Genomic DNA, 17,992 nt, shown 5'->3' on the forward strand with positions numbered 1-17,992 from the left:
GGCTTGAAAGCCAGGGTGGGGCAGGATTGAGTAACAGATGACAGGAGATTCTGCAAGATGGCACGGGGCACTGTATGTTTTCTGACATTTATGATGATCTAAAGCAGAGCCTTGTGAATATCAATATGCTTTCTATACTAAGGTAGAAGAGTATTCATGTTTTATAATTATTTTTAGAAGTTTAGGGAAAGAAGACCTTAAAGGTGCTTAGAGTGCTAACTTTCCCAATGGAGGCAACTCGGTTGAGAATATCACATTCACTAGCTCTATGGCCTTGGTCAAATTACTCACCCTTCCTGAGCGTCTGTGTTCTAATCTTCAAAATAGATTCAACAATCGTGCCTCGCATAAAGGGCTGATCTTAGGCTTACATGAGGTATTGTCTCATAAAGCAGTTAGCATTGTGCCTGGCACATGCCAAGAGATCAAGAAACAATAACTATTATTGTTATTATCCACAATGGTATGTATTATAAGTACATTAGTACTAATTATACTAAGAATTATTATTAATAAGTATTACCATTATTAATAATATTTAGTATTATCAGTAGAGATCCAGAAACTCCTACCATGACCGTGTCAGGTCACTTTTCGTAACCATTCCAAGGTATCCTTGGACTTCCTCAGGCCTGTTATGTAAAGCAGTTCTGAAAGTGAAGCTTTCAGCATAAACAGGGTCCCAAAGCAAGGCTGGGAGTAATTGCAGGGAAAGGATATGCTGGCCACGGTGCTAGACTCACTGCCTCTGTGCATGCCTGGGCTCCTGGGTGTGCATGAGTGGGGCTCACCACTGCCAAGAATGTCCAAGTCGTTGCAGGGCCTTCCTGCTTCTTTGCAGTCTGATATCCCAGCCCTGGCAACAGTAGGAAAAACTAAGGACTCGAATCTGCATTCTTAAAAAATGAGTAGTTGACAACATTTGGAGTTCAGCAACAGGAGGCATAAATTAGTGTGGGAAGGGAAGGAGAATAGGGAGGAGTCCAGGAGCAGGGAAAGGAAGAAAATGGGAGGCAGAGGGAAAGAATAAAAGGATTAGGATAGAGGGTGGGCAGGAACCCGGCTAAGGAGGATGTTTGAAAGCAGAGGTTCGCACCCTGATGGAGAGCCGATGGCCCGGTTATGGGCAACCAAAGCCCTGGCTAGGAATGGGAGTGAGCCGTTAGCTGTTGGAGCTGCTGTGTTCGGGGGCTGACCTTCCAGCACAGGCTGGAGAAGCCTGATCCTCTGAGACACGCCTTTTAAACCTTTGCTTTGGAAATAAAAACACAATCGCTTTGGGAGATGGCCCGTGCTTACATACATCATGTATTTAAATAGGGAACATCTGTGGGTCTCAAGTTTTGTAATTTGATGAGAAAACAAGCCAGAGTGTGGAGAAGCAGTGGGTAGGATCTGTCAGCATTTAGGACTGAAAGAGACAAAGGATTTTGTTGTTGTTGTTGTTGTTGTTGAGTTGTGTTTGTTTCCTGTTGTTGTTTTTGAATCCCAGAATTAGTAAAATCATGAAATGTCCCTAAGAGTAACCCAACATGAGAACATCTACTCAAGCAAAGAGTGAGAAAACAGAGACAGGGACTGGCTGAAGTAGAGTTTGATGAGACAGGAGAAGAGCAGCCCAACACAGATAACTGAGAGTTAACAAAGGCCACCTGTCTTACTCCTGCATTTCAATTTTCTAAAAGATTGTTTAGGATGGTCTCATTGGGAGAAATGAAAGGGGTATGTGTGTGTGTATGTGTGTGTGTGAGGTCTTGTTCTTAAAACCCAACATTTTAAGATGGTATTATATTTTAGACATAGAGAGTGACATTAGCTCTGGACATGACCCATCTTTGAGTTAGTTTGAGGGAGATAGACACATGCCCTTTAAAAACAGAGTTTTTTAGGCCAGGTGTGGTGGCTCATGCCTGTAATCCCAGCACTTTGGGACGCTGAGGCGGGTGGAACACCTGAGGTCAGGAGTTCAAGACCAGCCTGGCCAACATGGTGAAAACCCATCTCTACTAAAAAGACAAAAATTAGCTGGGCCTGGTGGTGCATGCCGGTAATCCCAGCTACTTGGGAGGCTGAGGCAGGAGAATCCCTTGAACCCGAGAGATGGAGGTTGCAGTGAGCTGAGATTGCACCGCTGCACTCCAGCCTGGGTCTCAAAGCAAGACTCCATCTCAAAACAACAACAACAAAAGAAATAGAGCTTTTCGAATGTAACTCGTAAAGTCCTAGGACCTATTATGAGGTTTTTGAGAGTTTTTCCTAAAAAGCATGATGATCCCTGCATTGAAACCAAAATCAAATCATACAGGGCAAGATTTTCATGGCAAAGGAATTGATTTAATTCAGAGCTGTGTGTGTCAAGAACTTTGTCAGCTGATTTCATCTTGACATGAATTAATATTTGCTTGATTTTTTTTTTCAAAGACGTAAGGGTCAGAGGTGACCATCCTTTACTCCTCTCTAGTTTCCTACTGCTCCTGCACAATGATGAGCTCATCCGCAGGCATTTACAGAGCGCCTTTTGTATGTAGGTGTTCGTAATCGGCATTGTGGGACATTCTCTGAAGCCAGGATTCTGGTCTTTAGGGAGCGTGTGCTCTAATTGTTGGGAAATTAGTCCTTTTGCAGGAACTCTTTGAAAACTGATGCTTGGTGGAGGGTTTTCAGAAGGCCGTCTCATTCAGTAGTCATTTTGGTATCTACAGACTGACATAAGCATGAATTACGTTAGTATTCTTTCAAATAAGCAAAAATGAAAATGTATGGGATCCTGCAAACTGATGAAGTACAGAGGTGAATCTTGTTTAGGCACCACTAGATCTAGGGACTGAAAGGCTCTGGCTGTCTGCCCTAGTGGGCCAGGTACTGCAGGCAGTGCAGTACTCCTGATGACCCCTTTAGCAACCCCAGGGGAGAGATGATCTGAGAGTGTGGTTATGAGAAAGCTCCCAGGGACGATTCTTCATTGGCTTAGCCTGGAACATGTGTTTGTCTCTGATCTGATCACTGAAGGCAAGGAGCTGGAGCCTGGTCAGACCCTACCCCTGCCTGATGATCTTGTGTGGCCAGGCAAACAGGAGCCTGTTTCACCTACGTCTCATCTTCTGTTAGCAGAAGAAGGAGGAAGGGAGAAGCAAGACATGCCATCATGGCTGGTTTATTCCTAGCAGAGAAGGTGGGCTAAAGAGGATGAGATCTGCTTGTAAGTTGGGGCAAGGCCCAGAGATGCAGATTTCTGCACAGGTGATGAGAAAGTGCATTGGCCAGGTAGGTGATGTCTGGAGGGCAGGGCCTCCTTTGTATTTTCCTTGTGGTCTGGACTCATCTCCATTACAGCCTTGTGATGACTTTTTTTCACTGTGGATCTGCATCTTGAACTAGGTCCTAAGGAAGTAGATTATAGTAAGTTGCTATGAGTGCCAACTTTGGAATCAGACCAGTCAAAAAGCTGAATCTTGTCCCTGCCGCTTTCTAGCTGTGCAACCCTGGGGAAGCTGCTCAGCCCTTCTGAGCCTCCAGCCCCCGCCACCCTGCTTATCTGTCAAGTGGGAATAATTATAGCAGTTCCTATAAATATTTAAATTAGATAATGCATGGGAGTGACACTGGGTAGTATTCAACAAATGGAGTCAGGCACTGTGGTTTATGCCTGTAATCCCAGCACCTTGGGAGGTTGAAGCAGGCCAATCACTTGAGCCCAGCCAGGAGTTCGAGACCAACCTGGGCAACATGGTGAGACTCTATCTCTACAAAATTAAAAATATTAGCCAGGCATGGTGGCATGTGCCTGTGGTTCTAGCTACTTGCGAGGCTGTTGTGGGAGGATCACTTGAGCCCAGGAGGTTGAGGCTGCAATAAGCTATGTTTGCACCACTCCACTCCAGCCTGGGTGACAGTGAGACTCTGTCTTAAAAAAAAAAAAAAAAAAAAGAAAAAAAGAAAAATGCATTTTTAAAAAAACAAAACAAATGGGAAGTGTTCCACAAATGGTAACTGCTGTTGATAAAACAGTGCTTAAGAGGAGGGACCGTGTCTCATTCAGCTTTTTGTCATTAGTGCCTAGTTTAGGCTGGTATATACTGGGTAGTCAACAAACACCATGTAAATGGAATCAAAGCTAGTGAAACATGGACCACAGAGGGTCAAGAGGCCACCCCTTTCCTGAGAGGCCTTACTAGTGTCTGGTCATAAATTCAAATACCTTTGTGGGCTGTACAGAGGACATGGCTGGGTGGAGGGAGAAGCTGGGCACTGTGGTCACCTGGGCCAGCAGTAGCACAAACTCGGACCGAAGGGGCCACCATACTTGAAACAGGGGCTTGGCATTGCTGGATCTTCTAGCATTACCAGAGACGCTGAAAATCAGGACTCGTGCAGGAAATTTCCTGAGTTTTCAACACTGGGAAAGCATCCAGATGTTCTGAAAGCACTGAATGGCCAAACAAAACATGTCTGCAGCCAGAGAAGCTGCCACTTGGAAGCCTTGGTCTAAGGCACTATTACTCAATCGGCTAGGAGAGGGGGAGTTTTATCCCCCAGGGAACATTTGGCAATGTCTGGAGGTAATTTTGGTTGTCACACTGGGGGTTGGGGGTAGGGAATGCTACTGGCATCTCATGGGTGGAGGCCAGGGATGCTCCTAAACATCCTCCTATACACAGGACAGGGAATGCCTGGTCCTAAGGAAGCTGAACTGGCTTTAGCTAAGGGCAAAGAGGCAAAGGAACTAGGCAGGGCTGGGGTTCCCTGTACTCATGGTGTCTGGCCGTTGAGGTTGGTCAGCCTCATTTTACTGGCTTATTTGAGCATGAAAGACAGGGCTGTGCTCCGTCAACCTGGGGGAACCATAGCTACCACAGCTGAGCCCTCCTTGGCCCCATGTCACTGTTTTCCACTGTCCACACACTCCCTGTGCATGAAGGAAGCAGCCTGCCACCCTGACCCCTGCAGGCATGAAAGTAATGTGGAAAATGTGGGCAGTGAGAGCAAATACATTATCACTTGGGTTCCTAAGGGCTGGGTGTGGTGTCTGCTGGAGATCACAGGGTTCGGGCTTCCTGTTATGGTGAAAAGTTTCATTTGAGTTCCTCATTCAGTCGTTTCTGGAACCATAGTTGAGAATATTTCCCTTCCCAATCAACCCCAGCCAAAAATAGAAAGAATGCCTTTGAGTCCTGTGCAATTGAATATTTACTCTGTGGCCAGCCCAGGGCTTGATGCTGGGGAGTTGGTGAGCAGAGAGGCCTGGGCAGGTTCCCTCTGGCGGCTTACAGTCCTGGGGAAGAGACACAAGAACCCGATCTCCAGCTCCTCCCATTCAACCCACCCTCCACTCACTGGTGTCTTCACCTTCCTGAAGCATAGCCCTGGTCATCTTAAACTTCTGCTCAACAACCCCCAGTGGCTCCCAGTCCTGCTCTGAAGGAAGCCTGTACTCTATCCACCTCTGTGATCTGACCCAACCTCTGTCTCAGGCTTATCTCCTGCTCACCTGTTGCCGGTCTTCTCTCTTCATGAACCAGTCTTTTCACCATCCCCAATCTCCGTGCCCCCTGCCTAGAAGGCTGTCTCTGGCCATTCATGCAAGCTAAGAAGGCTCTGGAAGTATCCCCTCAATCCTCTTCATCACTTTATCTCACATCACATCATCATTAACTCTTGTATGGCCTTTTCCGCTTCCTGCCTTAGAATTGTGTTCTTGACTCTACCCCAGCGAACTGGGAGATTCTTAAGGGAAGAGTTGCTAAAAAATTCGATTCTATATTCCCTTCTCTGGGCAACTTCCTAGCCTTGTCCTTGGCATCTCGTGGGTGTTGATTCAGCCTGTACTGCTATTTCCCCGGGACTTCATCTGTGCCCCATATGGTGCTAGGTGCTGCCATGTGTGTTATCTCTTTTCATGCTCATAGGGACTCCATGAGACCCATGACATCATCTCACTTTTACAGATAAGGAAACTAAGTCTTAGGGGAACTGTCACTTCCTTCATTCATAGGTTCATTCAGCAAACACATATATATACACACATATATATGCATATACATATAATATGTATTTTATATGTATATGTATATTACATATGTATATATGTATTGCATATGTAATATACATATATGTATATGTGTATATATGTTTACATATATAATATACACATACATATAATATGTATTCATATATGTATATATGTGGGTATATATGTGTGTATATATGTACACACATATACATAAATATACACACATATACACACACATATATACACACAAATATGTATGGGTTTTTTTTTTTGGAAACAGAATCTCATTCCGTCACCCAGGCTGGAGTGCAGTGGCATGACCTCAGCTCACTGCAACCTCTACCTACCGGGCTTAAACGATCCTCCCACCTCAGCCTCCCTAGTAGCTGGGAACACAGGTGTGTGCCACCACACCTGGCTAATTTTTTGTATGGTAGAGATGGGGTTTCACCATGTTGCCCAGGCTGGTCTCGAATCCTGGGCTCAGGTCATCTGCCTGCCTCAGTCTCTCAAAGTGCTGGGATTACAGGTGTGAGTCACCATGCCCGGCCAAGCAAACATATTTAATGAGCATGTACCATGTGGCAGGCTCTGTTGCATTGCAGAAATGCAGGAATAGAGGAATAAGATATTACAGATTGGGTCCCCCAGGAAGCAGACCCTGGGACATCTGAATTTAGCTTCTAGGAGAATGATGAAGGAGTGTTCTCAGGATGAGCCACTTGGGAAGGCAGGTGAGGCAGCAAGGTGAGGTCGAGCTGTGTTGCAGGCTGCCTTACTAGAAGTCCTAGCTAGCCCGGTGGGGAGCTTTTTTAAAACTTTTGTTTTCAGTTCAGGAGTACATGTACAGGATGTACAGATTTGTTACATAGGTAAACGTGTGTCATGGGGGTTTGTTATACCAATTATTTTATCACCTAGGTATTTAGCCTTGTATCCATTAGTTATATTTCCTAATCCTCTCCCTCCTCCCACCATCCATCCTCTGATAGGCCCCAGTGTGTGTTGTTCCCTTCTATGTGTCAATGTGTTCTCATTATTTAGCTCCCACTTATAAATAAGAATGTGTGGTATTTGGTTTTCTTTTACTGTGTTAATTTGCTAAGGATAGTGGCTTCCAGCTTCATCCATATTGTGAAGGACATTATCTCATTCTTTTTTATGGCTGCATAGTATTCCATGGTGTATATTGTACCATATTTTCTTTTTCTAATCTATCATTGATGGGTATTTGGGTTGATTCCATGTCTTTGCTATTGTGAATAGTGCTGCAATGAACATACACATGCATGTGTCTTTATAATAGAATGATTTATATTCCTTTGGGTATATACCCAGTAATGGGATTGCTGGGTTGAATGGTACTTCTCACTTCAGGTCTTTGAGGAATCGCCACACTGTCTTCCACAATGGTTGAACTAATTTACACTCCCACCAACAGTGTAGAAGCAGGGAGTTCTGAAGATGGAATGACTCCTCAGAGTTGTCTGAGTTGAGATAGGAAGAGGCTGACCTCAATGCTCCACAATGGTCAGTCTTTGGGTAAGGGCCACACTCAGAAGGAGGTGTATACTGGTGCCATTTTGTCCTCTGAGGCCATCCCTGTAGGATGCTCTCAGCTGAGGGCTGTCTGCCTGCAGCACTCCCAGCAGGTGGAAGATCTGAGCATTCATTGCCAGAGAGAAAGTCTCTTTGCCCTTATGGGGCTGACATAGAAGCAGGGGAAACAGATGATAAATGAATGAACAAGTAAACAAGATCATTTACAAGTGCAGAGAAGACATAACAAGGTGCTCATTTTACAGTCAGGAAAGCTAAGATGCCAAGAAGTTGAATGACTAAAAGCCCTGCCTCCAAACCAGGTCTCTGTGGCCCCCAAAGTCATCCCCTCTGCTGCCCAACAGGCCTGTGCTAGTCATATAGAGTTCGCTTGACTCAGAAGTCAAGCTAAGGAGCTAGGGCTTGATTCTATAGACGATGAGGCGGCTTTGGAGGAATAGGGTAAGTCCATTTCCAGGAAATTTCACTGGCACAGGCCTGCAGAACAAGAGCTCAAAGAGACAAGAGCTAAGGATTTTGGTAAGAGGTGCCTCTTAACAAAGTGATCTGGATCTACAGTGATGATGTGCTTGCTATGGGAACTGGTGGGGGAAAATAGGACTGAATCCCTTAGGATGCTTTTGGCTGCAAGTAACAGAAAACTTCAGTTGAAAGTGACTTGATCAATAAAGCTACAGAAGTGGAAATTCACTGGGAGGCAGGCTCTGGGTTTTCAGTCCAATCAATTGTCCAGAAGGTCATTAATCCTAAGTCTGCTTCCTCTTTTGGTTCTAAGATGCCTGCTGGTAGCAACTGGGCTGCATGCATTTCTCCCTTCCTTCCTTCCTTCCTTCCTTCCTTCCTTCCTTCCTTCCTTCCTTCCTTCCTTCCTTCCTTCCTTCCTTCCTTCTTTCCCTCCCTCCCTCCCTCCCTCTCTCCCTCCCTCCCTCCATTCCTTCCCTCTTTCCTTCCTTCCTTCCGTCTTTCCTTCCCTCCCTCCCCCCCTCCCTCCCTTCCTCCCTCCTTTCCTTCCTTCCTTCCTTCCTTCCTTCCTTCCTTCCTTCCTTCCTTCCTTCCTTCCTTCCTTCCTTCCTTCCTTCCTTCCTTTCTTCTTTTGCCAGCACTCAGTAGAAAAGCTAAAACTTTTCATTTGACCATAGAAGTCTTTCTCTTCCATCCAGTTAAGTCACATATTCACCTCTGGACTAATAACACATACCAGAATCCACCATCTTGAGTTGAGATAGCCTCCAGCTTCCCTTGAAGAACTCTCCTGGAGGAATGAATTCCTGGGCAAATTCATGGCTCTCTTAGGAAGGAGGAAGGGCAAGAATGGATACTGGGAGGTGGGGGAGGCTGGCTTGCCTGCTATTCAGAACAAATAATTGGGCAGTTTGCAGGCAGGACCCAGTAACAGATTGGATTGAGAATGAGGAATTAAACAAAGTATCAAATAGAACTCCTAGGTATCCAGTGACAAGCCCAGGAAGATACTATCCCATTGACCAAAATCGGAGGGATGTGGGAACAGTTCACCTTTGGATAATTTGAGTTTGAGGGGATGAGGGGACATCTAGACCATACTGTTTTGCAGCAGCTAAGGATACAGGTTTTTGAGCTTGGGCTAAAGGTCTCCTGGGCAGGACAGAGCCCCGGAGAAAGGCCTGGGAGATTATGACATGGCTTCTGGTAACCAAGAAGTGGAAGCTGAAGTCAGGAGCATGTGAGGGAGCCAGCTGCAGCAGGGACCAAGAAGGGAAGGCTGGAGGGAATTCTGAAGACAGGACTCTTCCCAGCAGAACTGCCTCTAGGATGGGGTCCTGCCCATATGCACAGTGACAGCACACAAGGATGTTCACTGCATCAATGTTTGAGATAATACGATACTAGAGGCAATGTAAATATCCATCCCTAAGGAGCTGGCTAAATTAATTATGATGTTTCTGGTATATGGAATCCCAAGCAGCTGTGCAAAAAAGGGGATATAAGAGTTACATGATGGAAAAATCTGTCAGAGGTATCGTTCAGTGAAAAAAGCAAGATGCAAACGGTGTATGATATGCTCCCATTTGTGTTAAGAGAGAACATATGATATGCAAATGTATGCTTGTTTATTCATAGATTATTTCTGGAAAGTATCAGAAGAAATTTTTCATAGCAGTTGCCTCTGGACAAGGAGGAGCTTGGGAGACCTATTCTTTCCATTTTACCTGCTGGCTGTTAGAACTTCTTTAACCATGTGCCTTTATTACCTATGTAAAAAGTTAGATCATAAAAATAAACACATAAGAAATAGGGTCTTGGGTATCAAAGGTGTTGGGGAGTTTGAGGACCATGAGGAGGCCACTAGAGAGTGTCAGAGAATCTGGAGTCAGCAGTGATGGGGAAACATCAGAGGGAGGAGCCACAGGGGAAACTGAGGCACTGATTGTTCACTTGAGAGAATCATGGAGAATAGGAAATGGGGATAGCTAATTGGGTTCATAGAGCACCAGTACAGAAATCACAGGACACTGTTGAAGGCCCCCAGTGAGCTCTGCACAGAAGGTTCTGCACACCCTCTACTGCAGTTTTGCACTGGGTCACCTTTCTTTACCTCTCGAAGCTGGAGGGAGGTCTAAACAGGTCTCTGAAATTGCCTCCAAGGTTTCTGCTGTCTGTTAAGGGGTCTGGCACAAGCAGAGACCACCTTCAGAAGGGTGATTCTTGGCAAGCCAGGCCTGGAAGCTGAGAGAAAGGGCTGTGGGGGTGAGGAGAAGGAGCCTGAGAAGGCATCATTCTGATACTAAGCTTTCATGAGCTACCACTGGGTTCAGAGGCTTCTCACCTCTGCAAGGGTGGGAGGAAGGCTGGTCTTTGTCCATCAGCAGCTGGTCCAGCTATGAGGCTGAAGGAGCTGGGAGGGAGAGCAGGAGGCTGCAGCTGCTCAGTGAGCCGAGATCATGGCTCCCATTTTCAATACAGAAACTTAACATGATGGTCTGGGCAAACAGGGAGAGTATCTTGGTACTTTTAGGTGGCTATAATGAAATACCATATACTGGGTGACTTATAAACAACAGAAATGTATTTCTGACAGTGCTAGAGGCTGGGAAATCTAAGAGCAAGGCACTGACACATTTGATATCTGGTGAGAGCTTGCTTCCTGGTTCATAGAGGGCAACCTCTTGCTGTGTCTTCACATGGTGGAAGGGGCAAGGTAGCTGTCTTGGGTCTCTTTAAGGGCATTGTATTAGTCTGTTCTTACATTGCTGTAAAGGAATACCTGAGGCTGGGTAATTTGTAAAGAAAAGAAGTTTAATTGGCTCACAGTTCTGCAGGCTGTACAGGAAGCATAGCACAGGCATCTGTTCCTGGTAAGATCTCAGGAAGCTTCCAATCACGGTAGAAAGTGAAGGTGGAGCAGGCATTTCACATGGCAGGAGTGGGAGCAACAGAGAGAGAGTGGGAGGTGCAGGTGCCACACACTTCAGAATACACCAAGGGGATGGCTCTAAGCCATTCATGAGGGATCCACCCCCATGATCCAAACATCTCCCACCAGGCTCTGCCTCCAATGCTGGGAATTCCATTTCAACATGAGATTTGGCAGGGACAGAGGTTCAAACCATATCAGGCACTAGTCCCATTCCTGAGGGTTCCACCCTTATGACCTAATCACTTCCCAAAGACATCACCTCCTAATACCATCACATTGGCGGTTAGGATTTCAAAATAGGAATTTTGAGGGGGACACAAACATTCAGATTATAGCAGAGAATATTTACCAAAATCATAATCACAATCATAAAGTAACAAAGAATTCTAGACTCTTCAAGTTGCATGGAACCTAGAGATAATTTTCTCATTGTTTTCTGAATTGTGTCTTTAAATATCATGAAAGCCAATTCTGAATTGTGTCCTTAAATATCATGAAAGCCACAGGACTGTGGTCAATGAAACTGCATACTACACCTCCTTCTTAGAAAATCTGCATGCAAGGAAGGACATTAAAGGCACTGAGAAGTCCTGTATTAAGAAAAGTTGTCTACCTTTGTTCAACTAGCTTTTTTCCCAAATGCATGTAGTCTTAGCAGCTCCTGCCCCCCTTTTTCAGCATAGCATATAGCAGTGATCTTCAGACCATGCTTTGGAGAATATTGTTTTAGTTTAAGCTTTTTATTTGATAGGTGAGGTAGCTAAGGCTCAAAGGGGGAAGTGATTCTCCAAGGCTACACAGCCAGCTGGTAAAACAGTGGAAATGAGATGCTAGATCTTTTGCCTTGTGCCCCCAAGGCCTTTCTGCCAACCTGTACTGCTCCTGTCCCTCATTGGAACAGACACCTTGACAGTGTGGACCTGCCACTGTGTCAGGATCCAGGCAGTAGTAAGACAAGATTAGGCAGACCAGGGGACCAGCACAGGTGAGGGCCAAGCTGAAATTTGAAGTCAAACTAAGGTTAGGACATCTGTTGTAACCAGTCCTGGAAAGCTAAGAAGGCTATGTCCAAGTGGGTGCCAGCTGCTGATTCTCAGTCAAAGAAGACAATCCTTCAGGAAATGTCTTCTGGAGAGTGGTCCCCAACCTTTTTGGCACCAGGGACCAGTTTTGTGGAAAACAATTTTTCCTTGAATCAGGGTGGGGCAATGGTCTGGCATGATTGAAGCACATTACATTTATTGTGTATTTTATTTCTATATTATTGCATTGTAATATATAATGAAATAATTATGCAACTCACTGTAATGTAGAATCAGTTTGAGCCCTGAGCTTGTTTTCCTGCAACTACATGGTTTCATCTGGGGGTGATGGGAGACAGAGAGAGATCATCCTGCATTAGATTTTCATAAGGGGCGTGCAACCTAGATCCCTCACATGCGCAGTTCACAACCGGGTTCAAGGACCTATGAGAATCTAATGCCACCACTGATCTGACAGGAGGTGGAGCTCAGGTGGAAATGCTCTCTTGTCCTCTACTCACCTCCTGCTGTGCGGCCTGGTTCTTAATGGGCCACGGACTGATCTGTGGCCTGAAGGCTGGAGACTCATGTTCTGGAGGACCTGAGATGTTTCCTGGAGGACTTGAGAATTATCGTTTACTCTCAAGAGGAATTGGGATGCCACGTCATTGTTTCTCAAAGTGTGTTCTGTGGAACCCTACTCTCTAGCCATTCATGAGAATTGTACAAGAAGCTCAGACTCCAGTTATACCAGCTTAGGACACATAGAATTAAAGAAAAGTTCTGTGGGTCTTCCTCACATCTTTAGTATGCTGCTGTCACTGGGAGTCACTGTGGTAGGGAAGTGATGTGTAGGGTTCCCCAACTCATATGACCAGGGAATCCCATGTGCAAGGAACCTCTCTCTATGGGTTTGTTTCGTGGACATAAGTTGAGGAATTTACATGTAGATCAATGAAATTTATGCTGATTTATGTACCCCTTCCAACCCCACCCGAAACATTCCTGACCTTTCCCTTTTGAAAAGAGATTGGTAAATGTAGCCAGCAAACTTCTCCCCTGCTGACATTTGTTCTTCCATATTCCAGAGCAAGGAGATTGGCCTGCAGATGCACGAGGAGCTCCTGAAGGTGACCAACGAGCTCTACACAGTAAGTTCTGCCTAGGCTCACTGCTGTTTTGGGATTGGGTCTTCTGTCTTCATCACCAGAGCTGAAGGGAGGCAAAACGGAGGTCTGGAATGACCTCAGGCCTTTTTCGCTGTGTTTTATGCTGAGTGACAGTGGGTCATCATGTCAGGATGTAATGACTCACAGCCTCAGCTTCTGATTCTGTACATCTGGGGTAGGGCCTGGGCTTGTCTAGTTTGTCAAAGTTCACGAGAGATTCAAGCGACCTGCAGCTGTGGATGTGCTACCTGCAAGAACAGAGGGCACAAAGTCAAGGCCATGGGAGTGTGAGTGTGAAGGCTCCTGAAGGCGGGGATGTAGGTTTTGGAGTCAGGCAGCACAGGCTCCAGTGGAGGCCCTTCCTTACCGGCTGCGGGACCATAGGCAGGTGGGCAGTTTGTCTGGGTCTCAGTATTTGCATCTGCAAAATGGAGCACGACTCCAAGATCACGTGAGGCTATGGGGTGAGCCTGCCTTGCCATCTCCAAGGCATAATTTCAGAACATCACAGTGTGGTCCACAGCTGACCTTGTTACCTGCTTGGAGTCAGTATCTAACTGTGCTTGAGATGAGTTTTAGAATCTAAGAAGGTGAGTGAATGGGGACACAAACACATGAAGCGATGATGCAGGGACTTTCGGACTGTGTTTTGGGGAGCCTACGGCTTCCTCGAGAGGAGTGTGGGGACCCCATGGAGAGGTGTGGGAAGTGGGGTGGGTAGACCCAGCAGATAGAGCTCCAGGCCCCTCAACCCTACCCCAATCAGAACAGTGGAGAATGGTTATGTTTTAAATAGATAGGTGCCCTATATAGCATTTCGTGAAAAGTGTGTTTGTGTGTTGGGGAGAATCTGCTGCTAAAATTGAATTTGAAAATCCCTGGTATGAGGAGAAAGAACAGCAGGCTGTGAGAAGCCCCTTCTGTTCAGTTTTATTATCTTTCTATGTTTATATCCTGTGTGGCCAGCAGGTGGTAAATTCTTCAGAGGCACTGAGAGCCTTTGTGGGAGGGCCTGGACCTCAGGTCAGAAAGCCTGCCTCAGATCCCAGCAAGCTATGGAACTCTAGGCAAGGCATTATTTTTCCTGGGCCTCAGTCTCCCAATCAGTAAAATGGGGGTGAGAGTTCTTAGATAAAAGTTGAAACTTTTAATTCTGTGATTCCAAATTAAGGAGCAAAACTTGAGCTGTGGATAGTTTTTACTTGGGTCATTCTTAGGGTAAAGGAAGAATTGCTGCTTGAGAATACATATTGCTTTGCATCAGCTGGTCACTGGGGGGCAGAACAGCCTATTGGGTTAAGGCACAGATTCTGAAGCCGGAGATCTGGGTTCAAATCCAGGTGTTAAGTAGAAATACTAGTACCTGCTTAGTGTACATCCTTGTGAGAATTAAAGGAGATCCTATATGCGATGCATGCTCAGAACAAAGAGAAAAGAAGAGCATTCTGTATCAGAAGTTCTGAGCATCACTATCATCATCATCACCATCATTGGCTCCTCCTTGATGGCTGTGAAGTAGGCTGTTGTACATACTCACGGTGGGGGGAAGGGTGGTGATAAATAATGCAAGCCTGGTAACTGAATGGGATTGTCCTGCTTAGAATTCTGCAGCGAATTTGGCTAGACCAGGTGCTCCCCAGTCTAAGTCCTTTTTATGTTCCTCAGGCTCCACTTTGGGTCACTTTCCTCCACAATGTCAAAACAACTTAGCCCCAATGTCCTGGGACCCCCCAGTCATCCCCACCTAGGTCTCTAACTTTTGCTGTGACCTCCAGCAAGGCTCCTCTTCTTGGTGCCCTCTATTTACACCAAATACCTTCCCCCTCTGCTGCTTTTCCCCTGCAGTCCCTGCTGTCTATACCTACCTGTTAGTGTCACGCTCATTTTTCAAACTCAGACCAAACCCCACCACCTTCAGAATGTTGTTACCTCTCGGCTTCAAGTTCCTATGGCAGATGTACCAAAATCTCTTGTATCTTTATTGTCTATATCCTGTCTTCCAACATGTTGGAGTGTGAACTCCCCGGGAGTCAGGTCTTGGCTGAGAAACACTGCTTGAAAGGCCCAAAGGCTCCATTTGAACCCAACTGTGTGGCCTTGAGCAAGTCCCTTCACTTGTCGGTTTCACCTGTGACAAACGGGACTGGTCCTCTTTCTGTGGTTTGTAGACTGGACAAGGCCAGGTGGTGGTCAGAGATCAGGAGGACAGTGTCATCTCTCTGTGTCCTTCGAGGTCCCAGTGCCCAGCACAGTGGCCTGAATCCAGCAGGTGCTCCATGCACACCTCCCTGTGCTGGCTGCAGGGCAGGATGGCTGGACGGAAATGCTGCTGGTATTGGAGACACAGGCCAGGCAGGATGGCTGAGGCCCCAGCAGGATGAGCCATGCCTTGCCATTTCCACAGCAGCCTGGTGAGGGTCACCAGGAGCTAGTGGAGGAGGAATGGTCCCCAGCATTCTCCTTTGGCTGCACGTGGAAGAGTGGGATCCTCATGGTACCAGCATACCCCCCGTGAAGATCATTTGTTGACTACACACAGAGTCTTCAGTAGTTACTCAGAAACTCAGTTAAATTCAAGCATTTGGGTCCACATGCTGTGGGCCCAGAGCTGCAGTAGGGCACAGTGGGGGATTGTGAACATTTCAGAGTCTGCCTCTGTCAGAGTCTTGTACATCCTTGGTGCTTCCAGTGTGCTCATTAAAGCAAAGGAGGGAGGAGGGAGGGATGAAAAACATGAAAGAAACTGGTCTTACTCCTAAGGAGTTTGGAATCTGGGCAGAGAGATAAGAGTAGTGTGTGATCCACCGGGGCCTGTCAGGGGGTGGGGGACTGGGAGAAGGATAGCATTAGCAGAAATACCTAATGTAAATGATGAGTTGATGGGTGTAGCAAACCAACATGGCACATGTGTACCTATGTAACAAACCTGTATGTTATGCACATGTACCCTAGAAATTAAAGTATAATAATAATAATTTTAAAAAAGAGTAGTGTGTGAACTGTTGATACAACACAAGTCAGAGCCTAGTATGTGCTGGACACATGGGCTCGCAGGGGAGGTACCTCTGGGCTTGGCTGTGTAACTTGCCCATGAGCTCTGTGGGGCTGGACCTTGTTCCCCACAGTGTGCCCAGAGCCCCCCGCCAGCCATGCACACACATAGGAGGAGATGGGTGTGTATTAGTTGAGGGAGATGCACATGTGTGAGAGATGGACTGAGAGGAGGAGGGAGGGAGGGAGGGAGAACAGGAAGAAAAAAGATTCAGAAAAGTGGGCTACTGTGTTCCAGGGTGAGCTTTGAGCTTGGTGCCTTTGGATGGGTAAGAATTAAAGAAGCAGAGGGAATGAGAGGAAGAGAGAGGGAGTTCTCAACAGGGAAGGCAACGTAGGATCACAGCAGTGCACACTGATCACAGACAGACCTGGGTTTCAATTCCTGCTGTACCACTTACCAAGTCGGCCAAGTCAATTAACCTCGTTGACGTTCCTTCTCTTTGTTGCCAAACAGGGATGATCCTAACATCTGTAGCCACTTCATGAGTGCTTATGATGCATCTCACTCTGTATTAGGTATTGTATATATATTATTTAATTAACACTCTTACATTTTTACAGATAAAGAAATGGAGGCACAGGGAAGTGACTTACTTAAAGCCTTTGTATCAGTTATCAGTTGCTGCATAACAAACTACCTCAAAACACAGTGACTTAGAACAACTACCATTTTCCGTGCTCATAATTCTGTGGGTCAGCAATTTGGGCAGGGTTCAATTGGGGCCACTCATGTGGTTGCAGTTTTCTGGTCAATTAAAAAAAGAAAAAGAGTCCAAAGTGAGCAAACCCCAATGTGCAAGCACTTTTCAAGCTTCTACTTGTGTCATATTTGCTAATATCCCATTGGCCAAAGCAAGTTACACAGCCAAGCCCAGAGTTCTGGGTTAGAAAAGCAAGCCCCCCTCCCCTTGCAGAGTCACAATGCGAAGGGCCATGCCTGCAGCCATGCCAGTAATGATCACAGTCCTCTTTGCAAACAGTTCACTCCAGCCACCCAGCTGCTGGCGGCACTATGTGTCCCAAATTCATGCTTCATTGCTAGGGATTTCTTTTGAGCACTTTCTAGTTACCATGTCTGGTTATACAAGTCTACAGTCCCCCTCCTCCCTCAGCCCCAGGGTCATTACCACAGTCACTGAGGAACAAATATTGCAGAGAAAGGATTTTCCAGTAAGCTCCGCTTTTTTTCTTCTTGAAGTTCTGTAAGGGAGGTGGTGGTGGTCTGTTCAGAGGGTCCTACAGGTGTAATGATGGTGGAGATAAATGCTAAAGGCCACCCATCACTTGCTTTAGAGAAAAGGCTTATCTCTCTCTGGGGCTAGGAAGGATGCAGAGGAGACTACAAGGCTGGGTATTTTGTTCATTCATTCATTCATTCACTCAATAAGCCTAGTCCTTATCACCCAGTCCTTATCTGCTCAGTCCTTAGCACCTTGAGGCTCCCTCCTTTCTAAAGCATGCTAGCATGAGTGTTTGTGCACACATGTGCACACATACACATTTGCATACCTGCACATGCAGTTTGGCATGGACCACACAGTAGCACATATGCACATTCACATGCATGCATGTACATACACATACATGCAAGCATGCACACACATGTATCCCACTCCACTTCTTTTCTCTCGAACTCCCATCAGCCTGACACAATATAGCTTTCGTTCATGTATTGGCCTGGGAGAGAAAAAGGGCAGAGGTGAAGAATGTGGACCAGTATGGCAATCCTTCTAGAAGAGGCAAATCAAAACAAAACAACTCACAAACTATAAACCCCACT

At 46.1% G+C, this 17,992-nt stretch overlaps 1 protein-coding gene across 3 annotated transcripts in view; it reads left to right on the forward strand.

Annotated features, from left to right (window-relative positions):
- Nucleotides 1-17,992, forward strand: part of SRGAP3 (SLIT-ROBO Rho GTPase activating protein 3) — a 266,974-nt gene that overhangs the window by 158,286 nt on the left and 90,696 nt on the right. For all 3 annotated transcript variants that reach the window (XM_007985125.3, XM_007985127.3, XM_073009901.1), the window contains exon 4: nt 13,078-13,140. In XM_007985125.3, the coding sequence (XP_007983316.1) occupies nt 13,078-13,140 (63 nt within the window). The remainder of the gene's footprint in view (nt 1-13,077; nt 13,141-17,992) is intronic.

The sequence above is a fragment of the Chlorocebus sabaeus genome, chromosome 22 (genome assembly GCF_047675955.1).
Source record: "Chlorocebus sabaeus isolate Y175 chromosome 22, mChlSab1.0.hap1, whole genome shotgun sequence".
Classification (NCBI taxonomy): domain Eukaryota; kingdom Metazoa; phylum Chordata; class Mammalia; order Primates; family Cercopithecidae; genus Chlorocebus; species Chlorocebus sabaeus.